We start from the raw sequence: 26591 nt of genomic DNA, 5'->3' as shown, positions 1-26591 counted from the left end.
CCACACACACACACACACACACACACACACACACACACACACACACACACACACACACAATCATAATATCTCGCCCGGCTGAAACTCGTTATTGGTAATATAATGCATTCTCTATTGCAAGGTATCTCGCCTGTAGCCAACAAAAATTGTATGAGCACAAACAAAATTGGCTGCCTCCATTGACCCAGCCCATAGTCACATTAACACCTCACGGGCTAAATTAATCTCAAAGGTGCCGCGTATCTCATATTTGAATTCTGAGTTGATAACCCGAACGCCCAGCTTGAGTTACCATGTTCCCGCACGGGCATTCCGACTTGCCACCAGCAGGCCGACAAATTTGCTTTCATTTCTCTATGAAATACGCAAGCTGCTCGTTTGTACATTTACTTCGGCCAATGCTTGGAGCCTCCGAAGAGTTGCAGTGTGCCGGGGCTGTGGGGCGGATTGCTGAAGCCGCTGGCGCTTCGGTGGTAAACATCACAGACAGCACCGGACGTCACCTTGCGTCTACATTTGCCCACATGGGCATTCCGACTGTCCATGCGGCATGCACCCGGGATGGACGTGATTCGCGTGGCGCCTGCAGGCGGTGCTGACGATTCCGCCGGTGCGAGCATAGCTCCCACAGCATCAGCACAGCTGCAACAAGTACACCTCCCACCACGTTGACACTACCCATCAATTGTCACACGTGCCGCCGTAGCTACCGGCCTGTATGGATGCAGGGGGTCCCCGCCCTTTTCCGGCTTCGAGGAAGCCGACACACTCGACTTTCTACATCTAACTGACATGGCTGACTGCTAGTTTTAGCTTTGTTCACATTTCGTGCATTCGCTGGCGCCAACTGCTTTTGCATAGGTGTGCCCCTATTGTGCATTGCGGTACATTTTCTTGTCTTTTGTAAGTTATCCAGTTTCTTGTTTAGCGAGTAGTTACCAAAACACATGATTGGACGTAATGACAAATACACAATGTCGCCTTTAACAACACCGCCCTTGCGGGAACGACACATCCCCCCTATATGTGTGTGTGTGTGTTACATGGTTGGGTGCGTGACCCCATACCTGTAAAACTACCCATACGAGCCGAAGGCCCAAGGGCACCCCCCCTATATGTGTGCGAGCGAGCCGTTATCCAGGTCATCCACATGTCGAGCGAGAGGATGTCATAAAACAGTTGTAGCAATCACGAGGCGCCTGTGAGAGTCGTTTGCGGAAACAACGGACAGTAAAAAATTCAACTGCCCAAGTGGACTCATTTGGAACGAAGTTCCAGCTTAGTACCTCCACCCTCAGCCGCTTTGACGACTGTCACGAACGGAACGGAACACACACTAAACTATTTGTAATCGTAACCGCCAACTGGTGACAGATATAACTGCCTACGATTGCGTATCTGCACACACACGCTACATTGTGTAATACCGGTACTGCATCTAGAAAGTTAACGGAAATTGCAGCAGGAGTCGAGGCGCAAAGCCTTGACGTTGCGCTTATAGTTCGAAGGTACACGCCTCGGACTTGGCTCATCGCCGCTGATGTATCTACGAACGATCTTAAAACATTTGACCAAAGACAATAAACCTTGGCTAAATCGCAAAACTTTTCCATCAACCGCCAGGCGCCCGGTGAACGTGAATATTTATATTCTACCGGCGCCACTTCCCCGAGCTAGGAGCTGCTTCGTCAAACAGCAATATAACTTCTCCACCCATACATTAGGCCACCACAGATGAATCCCTGTCGAGAACATCCCGTGTCGTCCGCGTAGCATCCAAACGCGGTGCCTGTACTGGCAGTTGGAGTTTGTTGCACAGTACGGCATACGGCATGTGTCAGAAAAGGTCACCCACCGTGAACCGAAAAGCGCCCCCAAAAGCGCCCGGACTTCTCTTCGCCTAACCTTTTTCATTCATTTTTACACCTACCTGCGCGTTATGCGATGCGGCATGTGTCTATAAGAGTGCGTGCACCATGAACACAATAACACAATAACAAACAGGCTCTCCCCCATAGCAGTGCGGCAGGGAGTCAGAGGATTCACACATGATCCATAACACGATGGCAGCATGAAGACAAAAGTCGCCGTAGAACACGGGTATACAAACTTAACAATTCACAGGACGTAAGCCCAAGCCTGCCCGGCGAAAGTACATACATACATACACATATACGAACACACATGCAGAGAGGGTGATATAATGCGCGCCGATTGAATACACTGATACACGCCGATCAAAGATAGAAATGTTTTAGGTAAATGAAACGAGCGAACGATGGAAGACACAACGGCAGCGCACCACAGCTTATAGTGCATCGCTCCATCCTCCGAACCGCCAACTTTTAGGACTCTCCAACTTCCCCCACCACCGCCCGCCAACCGCCAATCAAATCGCCGCACCAACCGCCGCACAGTTCATTTCAACGGCACAACTGTAGCGGTTCCAACGTGTAGTCGTACAGTTGCACAAGCCCCAGCAGCGAATGGTTGATACTGAAGGAAATGCTGTACTACAACGCCGTGACCAAGCGACTTGCCCAGTACAAACCTTCCTTTCCCCCATGCCGCCTCCGCATGCTGCGCTGTGCTGTCTTTCCCGAAAACACGAGAAAAGGGATTCAAGCACCAGAAACAGGACTGACTGAAAAAGACTTGGGGCGCAATTCACAGACAGGCATCCACACCTGGCCTGACTTCGCCCCCAGAGACGACGCGAATTCCATGCCTCCGGTCATCAATGGAAACAAAGCCCCACTTACACACGGCAGGAATACATGCGACGATAGCGAAAGAGCAGCAGCAGCAGCAGCAGGTTAACGTTCACCGAGGGTACGCGAGTGCGCCTGGACCGGGGGACCCCGGGTCGTCGTCGCCCTCGCCTTGTCGCCCCTGATGTGTGCAGCTGGCATGATGTGCAAGGTCCCATCAGTCCATCCGTTCATGTGTGCACGTTCCATGTGCGCTTGTCCTCCCCCTTGTCTGTCTGTCCGTTTGTCCATTACTTCCATTTGCTATATCGCGACTTCGGCAGCACCAGACTGACCAGGTTGAACGTGATGATGAAGTAGATGAGACCGTCAAGATCCTCAACGGGCAGAGAAGTCCATTTGCCCAGCTGCGAGATCAGGTCCTGGCCGTACACGGCCTGCAGTTCAGCAGTACAGCAATCCCAACACAACCTGACAGTCAGATAGCCAACATCAACAAAAATAATCTCCGACATAACTTGGATCGTGAAAACAACAAGGGGCGCAAGTAGAGGGATGTGCCTATTAGCATGGTCATCTGAGCCCCCGTCCGCTAATGCGTTAATAGTTCATTAGGAAAATTACATGTACACGCAACAAAAGTGCCGCAGCCTTCAAAACTTGTTTGTCCGGCATCCCGCTGCATCCAGCTGTCTCGCAAACCACCCCTTATTTCTCTCACCGCCGTAACGACCACCACACGTACCAGAGCTGTCAACGCAACTGTGGAGGCGAACGCCGCCAGCCTTCGTTCGCCCAGCCTCCGACTCTCAGAGCGAAATAATTTGACACTTCGGTTCGCTCTAAGGACCTGAACAACGTTGCTATTAGGCCCTGCGGCCGCCGCCTGCGCAATTGTGTATTCCGAAGCCAAACCAAGGGAAAACATCATTGCATATCCAATAAAGTTAGCTCGCAAAAATCTAAGACTTTTAGCCGGTAAGGTTGCCATGTGACAGTCCGTCAAGTCGTTAGGCAAGCAACACCCTAAGCAACACCCTTCTTACTCTGAGAATCCCGAAGCCAATTGTAAAAATGCCTTTTCTTTGATATCGAATAGTTAGCTGTTATATTTCCGGCCTTTATGGGATGCGATGAACCCGTGGCGGAGGTCCCCAAGGCCATGGACACCAAACTTGTCGGTGCGTACCTGAGCACCGGACAACCAGCGTTGGCTTGAAGACACTTCGGCTGATCTACCACTGTTACTCGTCGAGGAGGACGCTGGTGCCTCGGCACGTGTGTCCTCTCCGACTGACCCGCACATGACCACACGCTCGCGACGACGTACAGGCCGCATCACAGATCCGCAGGTTAGACCGTGCCGTTCGAAACAGCAACTTGGAGCCATAGCAGCTACAAAAATTTGCAGACGTGGCGCCAGTAGTAGGAATTCTAGACCCACGAACCACGAACAATAAAGACAGAAAGCAAGCGAGGAAGCATTAAAAAGCGCAAAAAATGTATACAGTTAATATTATGTTTTAACACGGCAGTTTGGTGTCGAGTCGGTGGTTCACATCCAACCATGATGCACGACGTACATGACCACACGTCAACTCGATACCGGAAACTTTTACCACGGCCATTCGCACTCTCCAATGTCAGTTATGTCAAGGGACATAACTGATCCAGTATGCGAGCACAATATCCAGGTCGTAATTTTTTGGAGAGCGACAGCCTTGTTTAGACAACGAAACACCGTAACCTCCACTCCATGCAACATTCAAAGATGAGGCCATTTTTTGCTCTACTCCGGCATTTTTTAAGGTGTTTAAAATGCACGGTTGCAATGTTTTAACGCCATCGTCCCAACCCAAGGAAACCGCCAAAAGAATAATGAGTGACCCAACCTACATCTCCTTCCAAACAGTAATCCTGGCCATAAATTCAAAGAGGGAATTTGCGTGGAGGTCGCAATCTGCCCATGTACGTGTCCTTAGTCCGTAATGGTAACAATTATTCATCCCAACGAGTCCGGTAGTAGTGGTTTTGTTCGTACTGACTCATGCCTATTATCAAAATCCCTGCACAGTCCTTGTCACCACCATCGCATCAAACGACGAGCCCTTCCAGTAGAACAGAGGCCACTGCGGCACAATGACCCTCATGGCGATAAAAAGCCACCAAGGAACGCCACAGCCTTCTTCTCAGCTATAGCTGCATCCCCAAGCCGTGGGGACTTCTGCCGTTGCGGAGGGCCATTTGTACCCCCTCAGGCTCTCTCCCCTTGGGTAGCCTGAGAATCTCCTTGCAGCCATACCTCCTCCTTCTGTCCATGTGTCCCTGTTGTGAGAAATGACCGATCATACAGATACTTGGTCGTTACAGTTCCACAACTTTATCCGCTATTTGGCTCTTGAACGCAACAGGTGATCTCGAACAAGAGGAAGGACACACCCGAGGTTGGGTACGATAGGTGCCTGTACAATACGGCAGAAATAGTACTAGTTTGCGCTTACATTTCAGAGGTAACGAGGTTATTGCTGGTAAGCCACTTATCAACGTAACGGAATGCACGTCACAGTCCCTTCCCCCCGTTCTATCCGCACAGAGGGGAGGTGGCCAGCGAGAAGTCATCCGGTGACAAACAAACAAACAAACAAACATACAGACAGACATAATCGCAACGCAAAGTACATGCTGCTGTTCGAGAAGGCTGTCTAGCAAGCCGGGAGGTCCTCGGCTTGTGAGCAAGATAGTCATTCAGTCACCCAGTCAGTCATGGCGGGCCATGCCCCGTCCTCCATATGGGGGGGGTGATAGCGGGCATACGGCGTTTCTCCCGGGTACGGGCAGTACTACACACCCGGTGTGCAATATGCCGCACCCGGGGGGGAATAACCCGGATGCCCCGCAACCCGCATACGTCCGATTCGTGTGTGTGTGTGTGTGTGTGTGTGTAGCCGCTTCCCTCCGTTACGGCAATGCGATGCGATGCGATGCACGTGAAGATGGCCATCTTTTGGTGCAGTGGGGGGATGAGTTGCGGTGCATGCGGTGTAACCCCCATATGTGCGGCCCTCCATTAACCTTAACTGTTTTTGAGTAACAATACAATAAATATTTGTATAAATGCCGATTACGATGTCGTACGAGAACAAAAGGCAAGCGTACCGCTAAATATCCCAGATCGTGAATGACCCTCCCCCTCTCCCCCTCCCTCCGTCCCTCCCCACCACCACTGCACCGAACTGCACCTCGCCGTCGCCGACCTCACCTCGCCAAACCTCCACCGTCGGACCTGCAGGAGTCATTGGAGCAGATAGGAGTACGGAACAGCCCACTCATCCCGTAAGTTAGGGTGGCGCGGGAGGGATTCGATTTGGCACAGAAGCTTCTAGGTATTCGTCCGGCCGCACTTGAGTCAAAGTCCGTTGTGATCTTGAGTGCGGCGTCATCCCCTGTGGGTTGTGACCGCCGCAGCGCTGGTCAAGCTTGAGACCAGGATGCACTAGCTGTATGATGCGACAGACATCCAAGGCCCATGCTCTGCGGCCAATTAGTCCCCTAACCTCTTGATGCGACCCAGATCGTGGTTGTGGCCCCCGCGCTTCTGCTGTGTCCCGCGCTCCACAAGCAAGAACAGCGTTAACCACCGCACCGTTTCCTGCTCGCGGGAATGCGCGGCCGGGTCCTGGAAGGCAGCTTGGCACTGAAAATGTGGAGTACCAGGCAAGGTAGCTGTGCTGGAAGTGGTTGCGAGGCTCATGGCCCTCGACTGGGTGCGCGCTCCTCCTCCGCAATGCAATCTCCAGGTCCAGGTCCAGGGCCGGGTCCGCCGTGCGCCTCCTGCCGGGCTGGCCGTGTGGTCTTTTGTGAGTAGCCCCTGGGCGACTTCCCGTCGGTGGCCACAGGCGAGATGTTACATGTGGGTCTGGTCTGGGTTGACACTACTGCGATTCGCGGTTTAAGGTTCTGGGTTCGATTCCTGGGGAGACCCCCGAATTAGTCGGGAGCGCGAGATTATGGCTAGCTGCTGAGATGTGGAGTTGAGGTCGCAGTTGATGGACCAGATTCGCACGCTAGATTGGTGGCGATTGCCGAACCCTCCGTCTCTTCGGTTGTTCGGGTGAATGGATGAGGAGGGGTCCTAGATGGCTGGACCCGCCGCCTTGGACTTACAGTTCGTATGGCGAAGTATAGTGTGGTAGTGGTGGACGGTGCTATAAGATGACAAATCGTAGAACTGACAATGTGATAAAGCGGCCCAGAAGCCTCCCACTCTGTAACATTACATTACATTACATTACATTACATTACATTACATTACATGTGGGTACATGTAGGTGTCCCGGGCTGTGCGGGAAGTATAGCGGACAGCGGCTCGGTCGCTACCGGCGCACGAAAACCCCAAAGGGGAAGTTGTCTAATTCGTGCATAAGACAGGATGCATAAGCTGCCATCAGGGGACGTGCTTGCGTTAATTCACATCTTTCGAGGGCTGTCGTAGGCGTTGCGGTTTCGAAGGAGGCGCAAGCACTTTGCGCAAACGAATTGACCGCTGTACCTGTGTTAACGTGTAATGTTCGGTACATTTACCGTTATACATCGGTGTACGGCCATAAGACCTGGAAGCCGGAACCATGGACAGCTAGATATCATTAATCATATCAAACAGCGCGTATGTAGCTTATCTAGGTTAAATGTATAATCGTATGTTTCCGTATTATGTTCATAGCAAGTAGTTACAATGTTTGAGGTAAATCAGGAGCCCAAAGCGACCTAAACAGCGGAATGGAAGGGAAAATGTTCAGTCGACGCCGGCGTCACATCGCCTGGTGAACGTGTTGAATGTGACAGCCCCTGCCAAAGCCGTGCTGCATGCTACAGGGGATGCAAGTCTATCTGCGTCGAACAGCTACAAACAGCTCCTCCAGCACGCCTCTAAATCCCTTGACATGCCGGGCTGACCAACCGCTGTGGCCAACCCCCTGTCTTAACCCCCTTCACACCTTCATTTTGGCTCCGCGCCAAGAAAACCTTTCCTTACAGCTGAACCGCTCGCTGGTTACCTATCATCTCCCCGAGCAATCCCTTCACTCACATCCCCATGCAAAGGGAGGAGATCACAGTGGCCATCGGGCCTCACCGGGTGCGCTTAATCCAGCGGCCATTTCAGGCAAGACACACCTGCTCTGGTTTCAGGTTCTGGGACATCGTGGCTCCTTATTGCCAATCCCAGCTCCGACGGAAACCTCAATATGCCCACCTCCCTGGCCCATCGCCCGTTATCATTGCCCTCTTACCCTACACAGGTACCGCCCTCCTTGCCGCCAGAAGCTTCTAGTGGTCCGCAGCCCCAGTCTCGCCTAGCCCCGCATCCAGGCCCACATTCCCCCGACTTCGGAGCAGGCACAGGCGAGGGAAAAGACTCATCAGGGGTGAGCGGCCACCGCAGCAGCACCAGTCCACTGTCGCTGCCAGGGCCTCCGGAGGATCTCCAGCTCTGCGATTGCCTCCTCGGCTGGGAGCTGTGGCCCGCCGCCTGGCGCCTGGCTGCGTTCATCGCATCGGACTCGGGCGCCAAGCTCATGCGTCACGCTGAGGCAGTCGTGGAGCTAGGTGCAGGCCTAGGCCTGCCGGGCATCATTGCTGCCAAGGTGGGTGCCAAGAACGTGACGCTCACTGATCTGCCACAGGCGCTGCCGCTGCTGGCGGCTAATGTAGAGCTCAATGCCGTTGATGGCGCCTGCCGAACAGCCGTGCTGGATTGGTCCCAGCTTGCCGTCATGGGTGGCAGTTGTGCCGTGACAGAGACGCACGGCGCTGTGGTTCCGGAGCCAGAATTACGAAGCCGGAAGATCTCCATTGGGCAGCCATGTCGACAGCAGGCGATCAGGCCATCTGAGGGAGGGGAGCCCGGAGGCGGCCGCAGGGCCACGGAACACGTTGGAGCGTACGACGTAGTCCTCGCCGCCGATGTCGTGTACGTATGTTCACTAGTGCCGCTGCTGGCGGACACAATCGCGGCCGTTTGCTGTGGTGATGGCGCCGTGGCGCTGGTAGGGCATACCATTCGCAAGTCGGTGAGCGCTCTGCGTTGGCGGAACAGTGGGCAGGACGGAAGCTGTGGACTGCTATGGCTTACCCTTGATTATTGCATGCTTTGCTTGTTTCTAACGAGCCTAGCACCATCATTAGCACCATCATCAGTTTGTGACCGAATTCGCCATGCTGTACTAGGACCCAGGTCAAGGGAGCCGTACTTTTAGTCCCTGTTATGTCCCTGTTGGCAGGTATGGCTGGATCGGGCAACCGGCAAAGTGTGCACCGATGCTTCAGATGAACCGTGGGAAGCCTTCGTGAAGAGAATGACAGAGCTGCACGGCTTCAGCTGTGAACGAATCCGGGACGAGGCGACCACCTCGGACGAGGGTGTGCGAGCCGTGATGCCGCCTGACACGTTCATCTACGCATTTACACGGCACTGACAAGGCTTGCATGCTGAACCTCGTGGCAACGGCAAAGATGCGGTTGACTGAACGTGCACGGCGGCATCATGCGGCCGCAGGTGATGTGCAGGAAGTTACAGAAAAATCGCATTGTAGCGTGTGTTCGTGGCTTTTGTGTTCTTTGCGGTACGATTGACTGCGTCATAAACGGCATAGAGAAGAAGCCCGGAAAACACAGCGAAGCCAGATTGCGAACACAAGCGATACAGCGGCTGGGCGCTGGAAGTTAAGAATCGGAGAAGAATTAGTTTCACTGCGTTCTGCTGGTTGCTGTAAGGATGATGCCGGCTATGGGTCGCCTGCCCCAGTCGTGTTAACATGGATATGAGGGTGAGTCAAACGGAGCGGAGCATCGCTTAAGGACGCGTAGGAGTGTGTTTGTCCCAGACTCGCATAACTGTGAGGCTGAATCCAGTGCATAAACTGCGTGCGCTGCAAACCATGTAAGACTGGTAACTACTTGAAGTTAGTTGCAGCTAGTTGCAAGGGATGCAAGCCAGTGAAAGGAAGTCGATGTCGGCGGAAGACAGTGCAAGTCTCCGGTAGGCCTGTACGTGAACATAGGAAGCTGCTGCACGCGACCCATGGGTCCAACTAGAACAACACAGGCTCATAGGGCAATAAGGCTAAGGGATCAATGCTGTGGCTAGCGACGGGGCAATAGGTTGATGTTTGCGGAAGATGTCAAGGGAGACCGACGGCACCATGCGGGAACGCAAAACGAGCCCACCAAGAGGGGACTAGCCCCATGCCCTCAAAGATTTAGGTCGGCGTTCAAGCCCAAATCCCAATCTCAAGTCCAATTGCGAGTACTAGCTCGCATGCTAGAAATCGGCATGCCACCGGTAGACGAGGGAAGCAAAGCGACAGCTCATAACAGTTTAGAGTTCTGCCTCAAGCTGCATAAATGCAAAGTCTACATGGATACCAATGCCATGAGAAGAAGTGTCAACATCCAGATGCTGCATTTCACCATTTATACAAATTGGCATCTCATTTTTGTGCTAAAAGCTGTTAAAATTACATAAGTATAAATGGATAAGTCGAAGGAGTGGCATGCGAAGTGGTAGGCGTTAATAATTGTGGTCTCGCACGGACTCCAGGGTCGTATTTAGGTTCTCCGCACCACACTTTTCTTCCACAAACTCTACTCGGCCGCCAGAGGCCGTTATCAAGCCTCAGCCTGCAGGCCTGGGGCTCCTTCCTGAATCCCAAACTGTCTGATTGTGGACAAGGTGGGCTGCGCTGGATATACAGCCGTTGTGCATCCTCGGTGAACCCCGACATATTAGGTTTGCTAGGTTACACAAGGAATGATTCCAGGGCGATAGTTTGGCCGAGTGGTGATAGTCTTTTGGCGGCGCGCCTTTCAGGGATCTTATTGCAGCAAAATAAAGGGATACTACAGGGCTTTGCCTTGGGCAGCTATGGATACATCCCGTTAAGCCCCGCAGCGCAGGCGTCTTCGGTCCAGAAGCGTCATAGTGCTCCCTGTCAGCCGCAGGGATCTCAGGGCGAAGCTGATTGTATCTCAAAGCTTTTATACTGGAGCTGATTTGTTCTGCTTGCCAACTTGGCGTTGCAGGAGGCAGCAGGATGGAGTAAGGATAGTGAGATGCCTGGGCGGCCAGCCCCGTCCATGACAGCACCTCTTTATTGACAGCAAATGGTTAACAAGAAAGGAAAGGGGGCTAAGACCAAAGGGTCTAAGCCCCCTGTGAAGAAGCCTCAGCAGGTGCGGCGGCGTGCGACCAGTTATGGCACGGCAGAGCTTCCTTTGGGGGCATGCTTGCCAAATTTGCTCCTTTTGCGTCGCAGGAGAACACCAAGGACCTGACGCAGCAGCCACCGCAGGAGCGTGTCGCGCTGGTGCGGCCTCTCTGGGAGACACTGGATCAGGAGGAACGTGTCAAGCTGTTATCAATAGGTCTTGATAGTGTTCGAGCACGTGCGAACCAGTTAGCTGAAGCTGCGCGTCAGCAAGCAGGTAAGATTTGTTCTTACTTTCTTTTGTCTTGAGAATAAAGTATGGTATTTGTTGCTTGCTAATTAGCTTTTGACGCTTTGTCTGTTGACATTCTCGACACTCCTCTGGTGATGGTGCAGTGGCGGATGCACCTGAGGGGGAACCGCTGGACCCCGCACTTCTGGAGCTCGAGCCGTCTATGGAGGATGTGCTTGAGGAGGGCATTAAGCGGCTTAAGGAAAAAGGGACGTGGAAGCTGTGGCACTGGCCAGCGGACAATGCAGCGCTGTACGACGCGGAGTCGTTCAGGCAACATATTACAGTGAGCAGGAGATATGGCAGACTGGGCTGAGGGGATCCCCTGGGAGGGGTGTTTGCATCGAGGGATGCGCGATTATTTGTGGGGGAAGGGTCCACAGGTGAAGGTCGTCCTGGGGGCAACTATTATTGTGCGCAGCCGTTAGCAAGGAAATGCGTGCGGGACTCAATCTTGCGGTTTCGCCATGTCCTTACAACCCGAATCCCTCAGGAAAAGCACATTCGCGATGAGCTACGGAGGCTGCTTCCGCGCGATGAGGCCAGGGCCACGGAGAAGCCAGCGGAGGCGGCGTTCAGACAGCGAATGTAAGTACCCTGTGTTGCCTCGTCATCTTCAGCCGTGGCGCGCTGACCATGAATCTGAATGAATCTGAGAAGCCCATCCAAATACTCACGTATTGTAGGCTTGACTTGCTATCGAAAGTACAGCAAAGCACCAGCGCGAACAGCCTGAGGCCTTCCGCGGTGGGAGCGAACGGGGAGGATGGAGCCACGCGGCCATACCGTCGTCGTGGGGATCCTGGCTCACATTTGCGCGACGCCAATATAGAATTGCTATCGGTGCTGCTGGAGGCCCTTGCCAAGGAGAATGACCAACTCTACCATTCGCTACTGACCCCAATTACCACGTATGTCATGGAGATCCTTCCAGAAGGTCACCGTGAAACCACGAAGCTGGAGCTCAGGTATGGGGTGTCCTCCTGCCGCTGGGGGGTTGGCTGGAAGGGGTGGCCTTTCCTGGATGGCCAACATAAATGGAGGCCTTTCAGTCACCATTACGTACGAGTGAAAATACATACGTCAGTGTACCGCTGTGATGTGGCATGCTGCCGTGCCTTGTATGTGGCGGGTCCACAGCTTTTGCTTCAGTTCATACTGATTATGTCGTATTGGATGTCCTGCCTTGCTCCTCCAGCTTTCTATTAATCGAATCTGAAGCGAAATTGGGATTTCGCTTCAATTGAGGACTATTTTCGCAATGAGGCGGCTGGCGTTGCAGGCATGACTAGGCCAACCTTTGTTCACATATTGCTGCCATGTGGGTCCGGTTCCGTTGGATGGCTGTGCAGCTTCGAGGACCTGGAAAACTTGCTGCCGGATGATGTGACGCGTATTGTGGAGTGGCTAACCGAGAAGGTCGATGCGCTGTCCACGAAACTGAAGCCGGAGCCCAAGGAGGACGAGGAGGTGCGTGTGGTGTGGCCCAGCGCGGAATGTGTGTGCATGCCTTATGTGTTTTAATTCGACTGGCCGTGGAAACCACGAATGCGTAAACCCCCGTAAACAACACTATAACAAGCTCAGGGAAGGCTCGCTGAAAGCTGTGGTTTTGGTTTTACCAAAGTTGAATGCTTTTGCAAACCGCTTTGTGCAGGAGGAGGAGGAGAACATGGGCGATGTGGACTTGTGGTCGCTCAACGAGGAGAGCAACAGCCTTACTGTGAATGCAAAATGGCTGCAGCACTTGCAAGTGAGCTGCAGGGTGCGCATTGTAGCGAAGTCCTTTCCCGATTAAATACTGGGTTGTAGTGTCCAGGCCAGACTTATGATGTAATCGATGACCGGCGAGTGTTAGCCGTGTAAACGACAGAGATCTCAGCGTTGGGGTTGGTCGTAACGTGCGTGGTTGTATTGGAGATAAATAGTGTGATCATGTTGCTACAGGAGCGTCTCCTCGGCGAGGACGGTCATCCCCGGCGTGCTAAGCCAGGCGAGGACCCCGGCCATAATGGCCTGGTGCTGGAGTGGGTGTACGGAAGCATCGTCAGCACAGCGGAAAAAGCACGGGACGGTGCTAAGCGTTGTCTGGGCATGTCACACCCAACTGCTGCAGACGCGCACATGCTTCTGGTCAGGCAAGTAGGAAAAGGGAGAGCGTAGCGCATGCGGAAATTCAAGGGTTGTGTGTTATCTATGCCGTTGAGGAAGTAGCAACCGGCAGATGGTGCTTTTACGGGGCCACAGGCCACAATGTTTAGAACCGTTAATGCGCTGTAATGCGCGATGGTCTTTGTAGTTGGTATCCGGGCTGTCTGCCAGTCTGTTCTGCGCGGTTGATGGATGTGGTTGCTGGCGGGTCCTGTGCTACAGAGCTCTGGAAGAGCACCTCGCATGGGAGACGCGGGCCAGGCAGTGCAAGGATCTGCTGAGTGAGATGCTGAAGAGTCGGCTGGAGGCAGCGGAGCTCACCAGGCAGGGCTACGATCTGCGTCCGCAGCCAAAGCGCGACCTGCCAGGTGCGTTGCCCATAGAGGCTTAGCAAGGAAATTTGGTGTGAACGAGACTGTGCCCCCAAAGCGTTGACTTGGATGCGGGGCTTTCGGTTGACAGGATGTCAGCGTGGATTTTTAACTTATGCTTGTCGGCTCAAGACTACAATGCCCCGCTGCTACGTGGTTTCTGATGTTGGACACAGGTGTAGGCGGCGAATCTGGCCAAGCGTCTGCCTCGCCGCTGCTGCTTGATGACGGAATGACGTCTAGCCTCGGTATTGGGGCGGTTTGGGACTCGAAGCCGCTGCCGGATGAAGTCATTCTGTTCATGCTGCGCCGTGAAGCGCTCCTTACCCGTGCCAAGTTGCATTTCCTGGTCTTTGAGCACCTGACCCAGGACAAGGAGCTGCGCATTCTTAAGCAGGCGCTGCGGCAGGTGCGGTAGGAGGATCCGCAAACACGGGCTTGATGGTGACTTCCCAGATAGGAGGTGCCGCTTTCCGGAAAGCCGCATAACCTTTCTGCTTCTCTGCGGTAGAGGAGATATTTGCTTGTTTACATGAGAAAATGGAACATCGCCAGGAGGGACCATAGTATGGGTGCGTGCGCGCGGTAGTTATGACTCGCAGCTTTCACGGGTTGGCCGGTGACGATGGTTTAGGTCTTGTGCACCGACAGCACGAAATTTAATATTTCACAGCTGTTGATGGCCTGCATTCCTACTGCTGTTTAGGGCGAGCCGGAGTTTGAGCGCCTAAAGCGGGAGCTCGACGAGGTCAAGCACCAGCCACGCGGCATGGAAGGCGCCTACCGTAGCGCCGCAGAAATGGAGCGCCACCGGCACCAGGTGTGTATGCAGACATGACTCGTGCTGAATTCTCCTGAGCAGATTGTCACTATTGTCACAACTCGAGGTGTAACGCGCTGTTGGTCTAATGTCGTCCTTTCTGCTTGCAGCTGGAGGTCCAAACAGCCTTTCGCGAGCAGGGCGCGCGGCTGCAGGCCACGTACGACAAGAAGCAGAAGGCTGAATACGACATGGCGAAGCGGTGGGTCCGGGAAAATATGTGTTACCTTCCGCATGTTAATATGTTCACCAGGCTCGGATGGGTAAAACGTATGCTGGTGCACGTCGTTGTTGTGCTTTCAGGGAGACCGAGATCAAGCAGCTGCAGGGCTGGAAGAGCACTGTTGAGAACCTGGTTGACAAGTTCCAGGAGCTAATTACGTGCCGGAACGAGCGCGCCCTAGCCGCAAGTGCAAGCGGAGGAGACAGCGGAGCAATTAAAGACTCTGAGGTGTGTTTGCTGCACACTCTTTACTGCCGAAACAACTTTGCTGTAGATGAGCATTTGTGCTGTTCGGATATCGCAGTTCGGTTGCATACATCCTGCTCTTTGCTGCGGTGTTATCGCACAGGCTGAGGGGGACTTGGAGGCCGCGTCCGGATCTCTGACACCGCAGCAGTATGTCCAGCTCACCAAGATGCGCAATCACTTCGCTAAAGACGTGCGCAAGCAGCTCTACGGTGATGCCGATGATCGTACCTTCTTCGACAACCTGAAGGCCGCGCTCAAGGTAAGAATACACGCTTTTTCTGTTGTTACGGTTCCTGTGGTAGGTGCGCTGGTGTTTTAACATCGTAAAACCTGAGATGCGATGCTGATTATGAGCTCGCCCATAGGATAGGTCGTTTGCCGCACATTACCGGAACAGACTTGGTTACTATTGTCCGACATGCGTCTGCACTGTCTTTGGCTGTCGCCGACATGAACCTACCTCCTGGGCGTTTTTTCTTTCAGGCCATCGAGCGGCGGCTGGAAGACAGCTCAGTGGCGCTGCAGCACCTGGAGATGCAGCTTATTAACGTGGCCTGTGATGACCCCGGAGCTATGATTGGCACACAGCTCGCATTGCCCTTGCTGCAGGAGCGCCTTGACCAGCGTGGGCTTGAATACGCAGCCCAGCGGGCGAAGCTTGCCGAAGACGAAGTCTTACGCATGGAGGCGAGTGACTTGGCTGGGCTTGGTTGTTCCTTGATGTTTACCGCACATACGCAGCCTAGCATTGCACGGCGAACATAAATCTGGGACAACGGTACCTGAAACTGGCGCATATGATGAGATGTGATAGACTCGACCCGATTATGGGAGTCCTAAATTACAACAAAAACTTTGATCCTGATGCGCCAACGCTGCAGCTGCGGCAATCTGATGTCCCACGTGTAATTTACAAATTATGGAAGCCGTGAATGGACGGTAAGAGCACACTCGGGGATTCTTGCCCGGTTATGACAATCATGCCGCTCTCCTTTTCCCATGCCTGTCGTAGATTTTGGCAGCGGAGCGCGAAGCCGCGGAGCGTGAGCGGAAGAAGGCGGCAAAGGCCAAGAAGAATGAAAAGGCCAAGAGCGAAAAGGAGCGTCTTGCAGCAGAACGTACGGCACGGGAGGCTGCGGAGCGGGCGGCACGGCAGGAGGCAGAACGAGAGCGGACCATTCGGGATGAGCAGGAGAGGTGAGGCAGTGGATAAGTCCGGATATTGGAATATTCGTCCACTTGGTTGCCCACGTAGGTACAGCGAACCGCCGTTTTTGACCCTTTGCTGCCTTCACTGCAAGGTATCTCCTATTGCTGATGCAGCACCCTATGCCGTGCCGTCCTACTGTCTCAGGCGGAAGCGCATGGAGGCTGTTGAAGCCATGCGCAAGGCTGAGGAAGCTGCCATTGAGTTGCGACGCAAGGAGTTGTTATCGGATGAGAACGGGTACTGGCGCCAGCGCATGATCATGGAGGAGCGGCTCTCTGGCATGGCTGCTGCAGCCGGCAGCAACGACCGCAATAATATCAGTGCAACTTCGTTGCTCGACTTGTCTGAGGAGCCTGACCGCAACCGCTCGTCATCGCCCGAGGTCAGTTGCGGTCCGCCGATGGAACAGAGTTAATGATGTCCTGGGGTTCAAATAGCTTGTTCGGCGAGAAGTTGGGACCCGGCGACAGACCGTGTAGGCGTTTTCTGTGGACCGTTCCCTTGTCCACGTAACTGTTGCATGATATCCGATACTTGGAAGCGGTTGGGCTGTTGCATGAAACAAAGAAAACGATTTGCGTCTGCCCCAATTCAAGATGCCTTGCCTGTACATTGGCATGTCTCCTTCGGTCGGTACAGGATGTCCACCGTGACGACGGGGAGGGTTTTACCACTGAGAATCGCCGCCGACGCCACAAAGATACACGAGACCAGGATGAGGAGGTGGCCGCACCTGCGCCAGCGCCTGCACAGGCAGTGACCGGCGCAGGCAGCGGCGTTGGAGGGGGACGAACGCATTTGCGGAGTGGGAGCAGGGATTACATGGGCCCACGGGATGGAATACCGCAGCGCGAGCGTGGGGAACATCACAACCATCATCCGCAGCGCGACTGGGAGTCTCGGCGCCATCAGGGCTCAGGGGGCGCTCCAACCCACCGCAGTGGCAGCCGGGACGGCGGCGAGAGGCAAGCTGCACAAGGCAGTACCGGCGGGCAGCATGCACAGCGCCCGCCATCTGCACCACCGGCAATACCGGCGCCGGCCCTACCAGCAGCAGTGACCCCGGTGCTACCGGCGGTGCCCCCGGTTCTGGTGTCCGGATCAGCAGGTATTACGGAGCCTGAGACAGCTTCTCCTGGCAAATCTGTGGTTATTGTGGCGACAAATGCGGCTGCAGAAGATCCTGCAAATGAGGCCGCTGAGCAACCGGCCGCTCCCGCATCCGCTGGTCCATCCCCGTCGGCTGCGGCAGTACAGGTGGCGGAGACTACTGCAGGGTCGCCTTCGGCTTCTGGCGCCCTGCCTTCCCCAAACCCAGCTGCCGTCCCGGAGGATGCTATCCTTTTCGGGGATATCGCCGTTATACCGGTTGCTACGGGTAGCACGGCGACGCCGGCCAAATCTTCGACGCCACAGCCTACCATTCATGCGGTTATAGCTGAGCCGGGGCAGCATGTCGCTCTCCAGTGCAGTGCTGATAGCCGACAAGCACCCTTGCATGTTGCCGTTCCCGCGCCTGCACATGTGCCCGCTCAAGTGCCTTCTCAGGCCCCGCAACCGCTTCACCAGCTGCTACCGCAGCAGGCTGTCGGACCAAACGTTCCTACGGCCCTGCAGCAGCACGAGCAACAGCAACATACAGTGCATGCACCGGCCCCTCCGCCGGCGCTGCCCGTTCAACAACCGACGCCAGGGCCGTCTGCTGGCATGGCAATAGCCCCGTCTGCTCAGCCGGCGCCCTTGGGCACGCTTCCCACAGGTCAGGTCGTCCATCCCATCGGCCATATCCCGCCGGGAGGCTTGGCTGGGCCGTTGGCTGGGATTGTACCGCCTATGATGGCGCACATGGCACCGCCAGCGCCTGCGGGTCCCCCAGGGCCAGGTCCTCATCGCCCGTACATGCATGCGAATGGGGTCATTCCAGTGCCAATGCAAGCTCCGGGCGGGCCAATGCCGCCCATGGGGCCGGTCTTGCCCAAGCAGCTGGCGGGGCAACAGATGCCGCCACCTCCCGTCCTCGTGTCGATCGCGACACCACCGGGCGCGCGGCCACCCTTGCCGGGGCCTGGTATGCTGGCTGGTCCGCTACCTCCGCCAGGCATGGCGGGTCCTTCACTGCCGCCACAGCCCGGAATTCAGGTTGCCACAGCGCCGCCACAACAGCAGCAGCAACCAGCTGGTGCCATGGCGCGCCCGCCAGTACAGGTGCCGGGACATGTACAAGTCATATCCGGGCCGCCTGGGGCCCCAGCCGGCCTTGTGCAAGTATCCTCAGCCGCCCCAGGGCAGCCACAGCATGGTCAGCCGCAAGGCATGCCGCCAGGTGCTGGCCCTCGCGGCGGCGCCGGTCCGCAGGGGCAACCGCCCGTGATGATTGCGCCAATGCAGTTCTCCGGTCCTATTCCTGGGAGCGGCATGCCTATCCAGCACGGCCAGCCGCCTAACGGGCCCATAGGCCACGTCCCGCCGCATGTATACGTGTTCCCCTCGGGGGCGCCGGGCATGATACCACCGCCCGGTGGACCAACTCAGCTGCAGCCGCATCCCCATCCCCACATGCTGCAAATGGTGCCACCAGGGTTGCAGATGCCGCTGGGACCACCGCCGCAGCTACACATGCCGCAAGCTCCACAACAGCCGCTGCAGCAAACCGCTGGGCAAGGCGTGCCAGCAGTCGTGTCGGCGGGCTCACAGCCTCCGCCACCTCCAAAAAGTCCATCAGCCACTGGCGCCAGCAAGCCCAGCAGCACTTTGAACGCCAACGCGCGCTCCTTTGTGCCCGCAGGCAAGGCTGCCTCCGCGTCCACCAACGCAGCTGCTGTGGCTGCTAACAGCCAGCAGGCTCATCAGCAACCTCAGGCAGGGGCAGCACCGACGTCCAGTGCCGGGGGCAGCCTGCAGCCGCAGCACCAGCAGCCGCAACAACAGCAGCAACCGCAACAGCAGCCACAACAGCAACAACAGCAAGGCGGCCAGAAGCCGTACCCGCGGCAGGGAGGTTTCCCAGATAGCGCAAACAGCGCTACAGGATTGCTGCAACAAGGGCAAATGCCGCCGCCTGGACCCTACTCCCGTGTTGGACCCGTAGGGCACTTCACTGGCCAGCCGCCAGCGCCCATTGCGGGTCAGTATGGCTGCCGGCGGGACCGCCGTGACGGGCCTCGTGGAGGACCTGGCACTGGCGGCCCAGGACCCCGCAAGGGTCCAGGGCCTAGCCCCTCTGGTCCACACGGCGTCACTCCATCACCGGCGGACATGATGAGCGGCCCTGTCGTGGTACAACCGCTCCCACATTCCGGGGGACCGCCATCTATGCCGATGCTAGGTCCTGGAGGCCCTCTAATGGTGATGATGGGTCCTGCGGGGCACTTGCAGGTGCCCGTGCACGCTCCTCATATGTCCCATGGCTCGGGAATGGAATCTGCTGATGGCGGCGCTGGTGTCAGCCCTGCTGGTCAGCTCACCGACGGCATCGTTGAGGATGCGGGACGACCCAGCGTGGCGGAGTCCGCGGTCCTGCAGCCCGGGGTGGGAATGCCCAGTGGGCCTGTGGGGCATCCGGTGCCCGGGCCTGGGCCGGGCTCAGGACCGGTGCCGCAGCACCCGGTGCTGCCGCCGCCACCACCGGGCATGGCTCCTCCGGCCGGCCGCGTGATGTTGACATGGGGTGTACCCGGTCCTATGCCGATGATGCCGGTTATGCCGATGGCTTCTATGGCCATGCCGATGCATATGGTCCAAGCAACGGGCGCGCCGCTGCATGGACCAAATGATGGAACCATGCAAAAAAACGGGTCGGCAGCTGAGTCGGTGAGGGCGCCCCGCTCCGCGCAATCCCTGTCTGCGTCCGCCGCTGCCGAGGCGGACCGTGATGGCTCGCGCGATGGGGAGAACTCAGCTGCCGTGGCTACGGCTACAGCCCTTAGCGTGCAGGCCAGTGATGATGGCCAGGCAGAGGCTGCCCACCAGGGCGGTGGCCCGCAGGCGACCCCGGCAGCGTGCCAAACCTCTGATGAGATCATGGAAGAACGAACGGCTTCTGATATGCCCCGCGGCAGTGAGCATGGCAGTGGGCATGTTGATGCAGCTGCCCAGGGGAGGTCATTTGTGGATGGGTCTGTAGGGACGTCGACTATACAGATGCAAGGGGCAACCTCCGATGAAACCACGGCCTGGACGTCCGCGGCGTCCTCAGCCAGCTCAGCCAGCCAGCAGCAGCAGCGCCTTACGGGCACGGCGACTGGCGGTTCCCCGACAGCCTTTCAGGGGCGCACAGGAAGTTTTGGGCAGGCCATCTCGGCGCCGACATCGACGCCGAGCTGGTCGATGGTTGCGGCACGGCGGGACGGTAGTGCAACGGCTAGCTCTAGCAGCCATAACCTGGATCCTTTCCCGTCCCTGGTCCCAAGCACGGCTCCGGCTTCCTCGTCGGGTAACGGGGACGCCCTACCAGCAGCCGCAGTTGGGCCTTCGGTACCTGGCTCGTCCTGGAAAGCGAAGCTTCAACAAAATGCAAACGGCCCGGCTGTTGCCGGGGGCGGTAGCGCCTCGGGAATCAAGTCGCCAACTTCGGTGCCGAACGGTAGCCTGGGGGGTAGCAGTCCGCCCTCTGTGCGGGGCCTTGGCCCATGTGGAACGACAAACGGGAGCGTTGCCCATGCTGGACTTTCCACCCCAGCGATTGCGAACATGAACGGTTTCACAAGTAGCAGCACAGCGACACCACCGGTACGTCAGCCTGGTAACCGACCCACCGGGCCTGCACTCCTGACAGGGCCGCCGTCGCAGCTGGTGGGCAGCCTTTCGCATTCGCCCCCAACCGCAAGCAGTGGCGGCGGCATCGTGTACCACCCGGGTGCGAGTCGCCAGCCGCGCGAGCTGCTATTGGTGCGCGGCTTGCAGAACCTGGGCGGCCAGCACAATTGCTTCCTCAACGTCATTATTCAATCCCTCTGGCACCTGCGCAGCTTCCGTGAGGCTGTTCTGCAACTCGACGTGGATGAGGTTGCAGCACGCGGCGCTGCTTCAGCAGATGTGACCGTGCTCCGAGCGCTTGTGAATATTTTCCGTACGATGGCGGCACCGCTGAAGGCACAGGCGGACGCGGGTTTATCTGATGCCGCGCCGTCATGGGTAGTCTCGCCACTGGCGCTGCGCGAGGCATTGAGTGTCCTGGAGACAGGGCAGGCGGTGGTACGGCTGGATCTCAGCGAGATGCATGATGCTTCCGAGGTGCTCCTGGTGCTGCTCACATGCATGCATCGTGCCGAAGCGGGCAGTGGAGCGACGCAAGGGCAGGATCCGCATCTACCGCGTCGGGTGCGATTCCGGGACATTGCTGCTACGAGCTCCTCCATTCCCAACGGGAATTGCCACCCCACAACAACGCAGGCCGTCGGGCCAGCTGGCTATGCGGCCGCTGTCGCTGGGAAGGCCGGAAAGGTCGCCGCACTTTCCGGTTCGGAATCGGCTGTTCCCTGCACGGCTGCTCACACTTTGTTTGGGCTGGAGGTGATGACCTGCGCTGCTGAGGAGAAAGGCGGCAACGGCTGCAGTAACGGCCATGGCAGCACTGGAGGAACGGCTTGTAAGGACCGCCAGCAGCAGCAGTGCAACCGTGTCCGCCGCAATTCGACTGGCGACAACCCCACTGGGACCGAGGTAGCAGCAATGCAGGCAGCACCAGCTGGCACGACCTCTGGTGTGCATTTGTCGCACGCTCAGGCTGGCAGCCGTCCTTGTGGGGATGACGGTACAGCGGCTGAGGTGTACACCAAATACGTCCACCTAGTCCCTGCGCAGGCCCTTCGCAAGGCCTTCGCGGCGTTAGATGGATCGGAGAGCGGGGCCTACTTCGAGGACGTGCTATGCGCGGCAGAGGCTACCGGTGCGGGCGCTGGAACTGGACAGCTTGTGCTCCCAGTCGCCAACGGGCGTCGTCATGCAGCCGCCCCATTAAGCAGTGTTGCTAATGGATACGGCCATGCCCAGTGCTGGGTGCCTGGCGCGACGGCCGCTGCGCATCCACTTGCGACGCTTGTGCGCTTTCCGTCGGTGTTCACACTTGTGCTGGTTTGGGAAAGCCTGCAGTCGCCGTTGGACGCGTTGCGGGGAACTCTTCAAGCGCTGGGTCCTAGAGTAGACTTGGCGCTTCTCTTTCGCTGCAGTGGTCCAGCGTCAGGCGGGATGCATCCGCCATCAGCCCCATGTGATCTGCGCTCAGTTATCTGCTACTTTGGACACCATTACCTGGTGAGGACGATTGGGACGCCACACTTGTATTGAACACGGGTTTGTGCTGTGCAACAATCCTCATGCATGACTGCTGCTGGCTCATTTTGCGCCGCATTGTGTGCTGCGTTTGTTCGTCGCAGGTGTTTGCGCTCAGCGAGGAGCTGGGACTGTGGCTGATGATTGATGACGCAAACATTCAACTTGTAGGGCACTGGGCCGACGTCGTCAAGGCGATGTGTGCAAAGCGGCTCCAGCCGTCCGTGCTGTTCTATGAGGCGACGGAAAAAGGACGGCAAACGCAGCTACAGCCGGAGGCGGCGTAAGGGTCATCCTTCGCAGCTCTTTTTGGCAAGCAGCTTGGCATTGGTATATTATCCAGGCTTAGAAATATGATGGGGTTCTTGCGAAGATCTGGTATGGTACATTGGCGCTAAGTCTTAACGGGTGGCGCTTAGTTATGCGCTTAGAACGGTTGAGTTTGCAAGCGCGTGGTCTGCCAATGTTGTGGCCACGTCGCATGGTTTGGAATGTCTGACCTCATCTTGACCGGGGCTGTTGCTGCGGTCGGCATACGGTTGGGCCGTGTTAATTAACGGCATTGCTAGCCACGCACTCTTTTGTCTATGGCTGGGGCCGCATGTGGCGTCCTGCAACCATGCTTACGCTCTACCTTGTGTGTGCGCAAATGAGCACATGACGCCGTGAGGAGCCGCCGTTTGTCTGCGTTGATTAGCGCTGACTTAGGAGCGCTTAGAATAGGCTGGGAGCAGACGCCTTGAGTTTTTAGAAGTAGGAACGTCTTGGGCCCCATTCCCAAACCCTATGGACATATGTTCACCGCTTGCTTTGTGTTGTTTTCACTGAAACGTATGTCTGGATTGCGTACTGCAATCATCTGCGCTGTGAAGGCCGTTCGCCGCACTTGGGGGTCAGTCGGGCAGGCTGCGGTAACGATGGGGGAAAAGCATGATTGGAGATGATGACATCCGTGTTTGGGAAAGAGGGTTGTCTGAGATACTGGGAGTCGAGTCCGGCAGGAGGGCAACGCAGGCAACAGCCGAGGTGGCTAGTTGCTATCAGACAAGCAGCAGCTGCGAACAGGGTCGCCGCAAGAGGGCTTGGCTCGCCTCGCTACTCGCCTGACTGTGCTGTGGGGTTCTGCGTAGGACCCGATAAGGGAGCAGGTGGAGCATTAGATCGCAGCCGAGGAAGGCGTCTTCGTCCCTATATGGTGGACATCCTTGTTGGCCGTTGTGGGCATAATATGGGAATGGCTGTTGAGCGTGGATATGACATGTCTGGTGCCCTGGGATAATGAGAGTACTGACGATTGCGGCAAAAATGGCTATGTTGGGGTTCGTAAGTTGTCCTCCGTCCTGAATAGTATGTGTCGTTTTCGTTATGATAACTCCACGGCGAGGCCTTCTTACACGTAGGATGTTTCTCTCTTGCCCCATGCGCTTCAGCGTCCACAATTCTATATCATGGGCTTTGCCCTTGTCCGAAGGTTGGTTTGTTCACTGTGGGCCACTGGCAGTAATCCGCCAAAAGGGTGGAAAAATGTCAGGGGTGCAATGCTACACTTCGGAGGCATCCTAAGCTGTGTGCACGTACAGTAAGGGCGCGTACTTTTTCACATTTCTGGTCTCCCATGCAGGTCATGGAGGTCGTGTGCGGCTTCCAACGGGGCCAATGGCGTCTGCACGGTTTGCTCTCGAGAGTTGCGTGGTCTCTTGTGTGGTCGTAGGTGGCCATTCCATGTAGCGGCGCTCTTGGGTCATCGAAGGAGTGAGGTAACGTGCCTGGCAGTGATGCAGGGCGACAACAGTGCGTGTGGGCAGAGGCGGAGGGAGCATGGATGATTGTTACGTCGTGAGATGAGAGGGCTGAGCGAGGATGGAAGAGCGCTTGTCGGGTGTAAGGTCATGTGTACGTGCTTGTGCTAGAGTTTGCGGCCAAGGGAGCTAGCTGCCGCCGGGGCCGCTGCGGTACGAAACCCATTTTTAGCGAGGTCAGTTGCGGAGGCAGTTAGATGAGGATCTCCCGTTAGGTAATTCTTCTGGGGCTAGTTGCCCCGCTTACAACACGTTGAGCCTGCGAAAATGTATTGCGGCAATCGTGGAGACAAGAGCGACGTGTTTGTGCGAGTGGAGCCCCAGCAGAGCTTGGTTTGTGCCCTCTAAGCGCTGGCTGAATGCGCTGCGCTGCTGTGGCTCCGTGTTGTGTGGTTTCGCTTTGTTAACTTATGCTGACGGCTCTCATGTGCTTCCCCTGCGTTGTTCACTCGCGCGGTGTGTGTTTTGTGCTTGATTTACTGAAGTTATCGTTGCAGGCAGGCAGGTAGTCGGCAGGTAGTCGGCAGCTGGCCGATGAGCGCGGCGATGTTGGTAATCCGCCGGGGCCGGGATGCTGCTGTCCAGGACGCGCCGGGCGCATGAAGGCCAAGGTTGCTCTGGCAGTTCATGAAGACGAGCATGGCACTGAGGTGTTGGATGTGCTTTATAATCTAGACCTGGAGGGCCTGGAGGGCAAAAAAACGAAGCGGTGGTATTGTTGTGTAGCTACGATTTGGCGAACATTGACTGATCGGTACAAAGCCTATCAGCCAACGTTGCATCTCGAGAAGTACTAGCCTGCAAGTTTCCCTCCGGCCTGTTGTTCTTTTACAGCTTGACCAGATCTTATTTTTTCGCCTGGTCAGCTCCCTGGCCATTTGGACTTCGGGCAGGTTCAGGAAAGGTGGCTTGTGTTTAGGTACGCATACGTATAGTGCCGGCATAGTTTGGCGAACAATGCTTAAAGATTTTTAACTTGAATCTTGAACTGTATTGTTACCCTTCATGTTGCATGTTCCGGTGCAACAAGCGCAATTCCGTGAAGCCGCGGGGGGAACATCCAAGCAGCCTCCGCACCAATGTCCGATAGCGGTTTGGCCTGGGATTAAACTTACAGCTGAAGGGAGATATGTACTGGGAAGGCCTCGAGCGTGGCGGATTACAATTCTGCTTAGGGCTACATCTAGCTGCGTCGCTGCAGTGCGTTTGGAAAGCGGGAATGATCTATTATGGTTACCGCGGGATCAGGACAACGTTCTGAGGAATTACAGTGATAGCGGCGACAATAGTTCCACTATTCCCTTGCTGATGGCAGGGGCCGGGGCATCTAGGGGCTCCTACAGAAAAAGCTGAAGGGAGGGTCGGCAAAACGGCGACATCAATGCCCTCAACTATCCTTTACTAGTTTTACCTATGTGGCGAATAAGATAGATGGGGGCGCCCCGACGTTATCTTTGCCTAAACGAATCATCGGTGGTTTTGCTGAGCCGGACTGTCGCACTCTGCACTCCAAAATCCATCGTCGAGGTACGAATCAACCTCAACGCCCAGGCGCCTCATTCACAAGTTTGAAGTGTCTTGACGGCAATTCACAAAAAAAACGATTTGTGCGATTAGAGCAACTGTTGTGGTCTTGCGGCGGGTGAAGCCCTGGTGGAGTGTTTTGGAGCGCCGGTTGACCAAATGGGGTGAGGCTGACAATGCACGATTCCCGTTGCAGGATGGTTTCCGGGCCAAGGTAGGCACCATACACGACCTACTCTTGCTTCGGAACCTTACTGACCGGCACAAGAATGGCCCTGATAATTAACCCCCCCGCTTTTCTGTCAGTTTGGTTTGATTCCTTATTTTGAGAAAGCTTTGACCTTGTTCCGCGTCGCCTACTTCGGCTGAGATTAGAGAGCACATATGCATGGCGCCATGCCGAAGGCTTTGAAGGCCTGTTACAGAAAGTGCGCACGTGAAAGCAGACGGTGGGCTGGGGGAACATCTCGACCTTGTTCAAGGCGTCTAACAAGGCTGCACATCAGCCCCACGTTGTTCGGGTTTTTCATTGAGGGCTTCACTGACTACGTGGAGGCCAAAGATCGTATAGCGCCAATAGCTATGTGTGCCGATGGGTGCCCCATTGTTAATGGGGTACCTGTCCACCTAAAGCTGTACGCAGATGACCTGAACCTGCTTGCCCACAATTACCGGCGCCTAGTGTGCCTTCTTAATGCCCTCATGGAATGGTGCACAGCATTTGGCATGACCGTTCAGATCATTAAGTGTGAGGTGGTCTTCATGCC

The 26591-nt window shown here is 56.0% G+C and overlaps 2 protein-coding genes across 2 annotated transcripts; both read left to right on the top strand.

Annotated features, from left to right (window-relative positions):
* Positions 1–3834: 3834 nt before the first annotated feature.
* On the top strand, positions 3835–9184 carry VOLCADRAFT_104655 (uncharacterized protein; the record flags this gene model as incomplete). The annotated part of the gene is made up of 8 exons (XM_002950354.1): positions 3835–3892; positions 4044–4063; positions 5123–5239; positions 6001–6044; positions 6509–6568; positions 7812–7845; positions 8009–8779; positions 8990–9184. 8 exons carry the CDS (start codon positions 3835–3837, stop codon positions 9182–9184), a joined length of 1299 nt encoding a protein of 432 aa, XP_002950400.1.
* Positions 9185–10871: 1687 nt separating this feature from the next.
* Positions 10872–25286, top strand: VOLCADRAFT_104654 (uncharacterized protein; the record flags this gene model as incomplete). The annotated part of the gene is made up of 22 exons (XM_002950353.1): positions 10872–10940; positions 11024–11192; positions 11312–11493; positions 11701–11795; positions 11828–12175; positions 12560–12677; positions 12865–12960; positions 13155–13234; positions 13581–13726; positions 13906–14138; positions 14436–14549; positions 14660–14751; positions 14853–15000; positions 15122–15280; positions 16034–16218; positions 16376–16613; positions 16871–17488; positions 17780–18944; positions 19320–22483; positions 22606–22784; positions 24213–24292; positions 24886–25286. The coding sequence occupies 22 exons, from the start codon at positions 10872–10874 to the stop codon at positions 25095–25097; spliced, it is 7890 nt and encodes a 2629-aa protein (XP_002950399.1). The 3' UTR covers positions 25098–25286.
* Between the last annotated feature and the right edge of the window lie 1305 nt (positions 25287–26591).

This window comes from Volvox carteri (genome assembly GCF_000143455.1).
Source record: "Volvox carteri f. nagariensis unplaced genomic scaffold VOLCAscaffold_18, whole genome shotgun sequence".
Taxonomy (NCBI): domain Eukaryota; kingdom Viridiplantae; phylum Chlorophyta; class Chlorophyceae; order Chlamydomonadales; family Volvocaceae; genus Volvox; species Volvox carteri.
The sequence above is the reverse complement of the archived record's forward strand: the minus strand, read 5'-3'. Positions and strand labels throughout refer to the sequence as shown.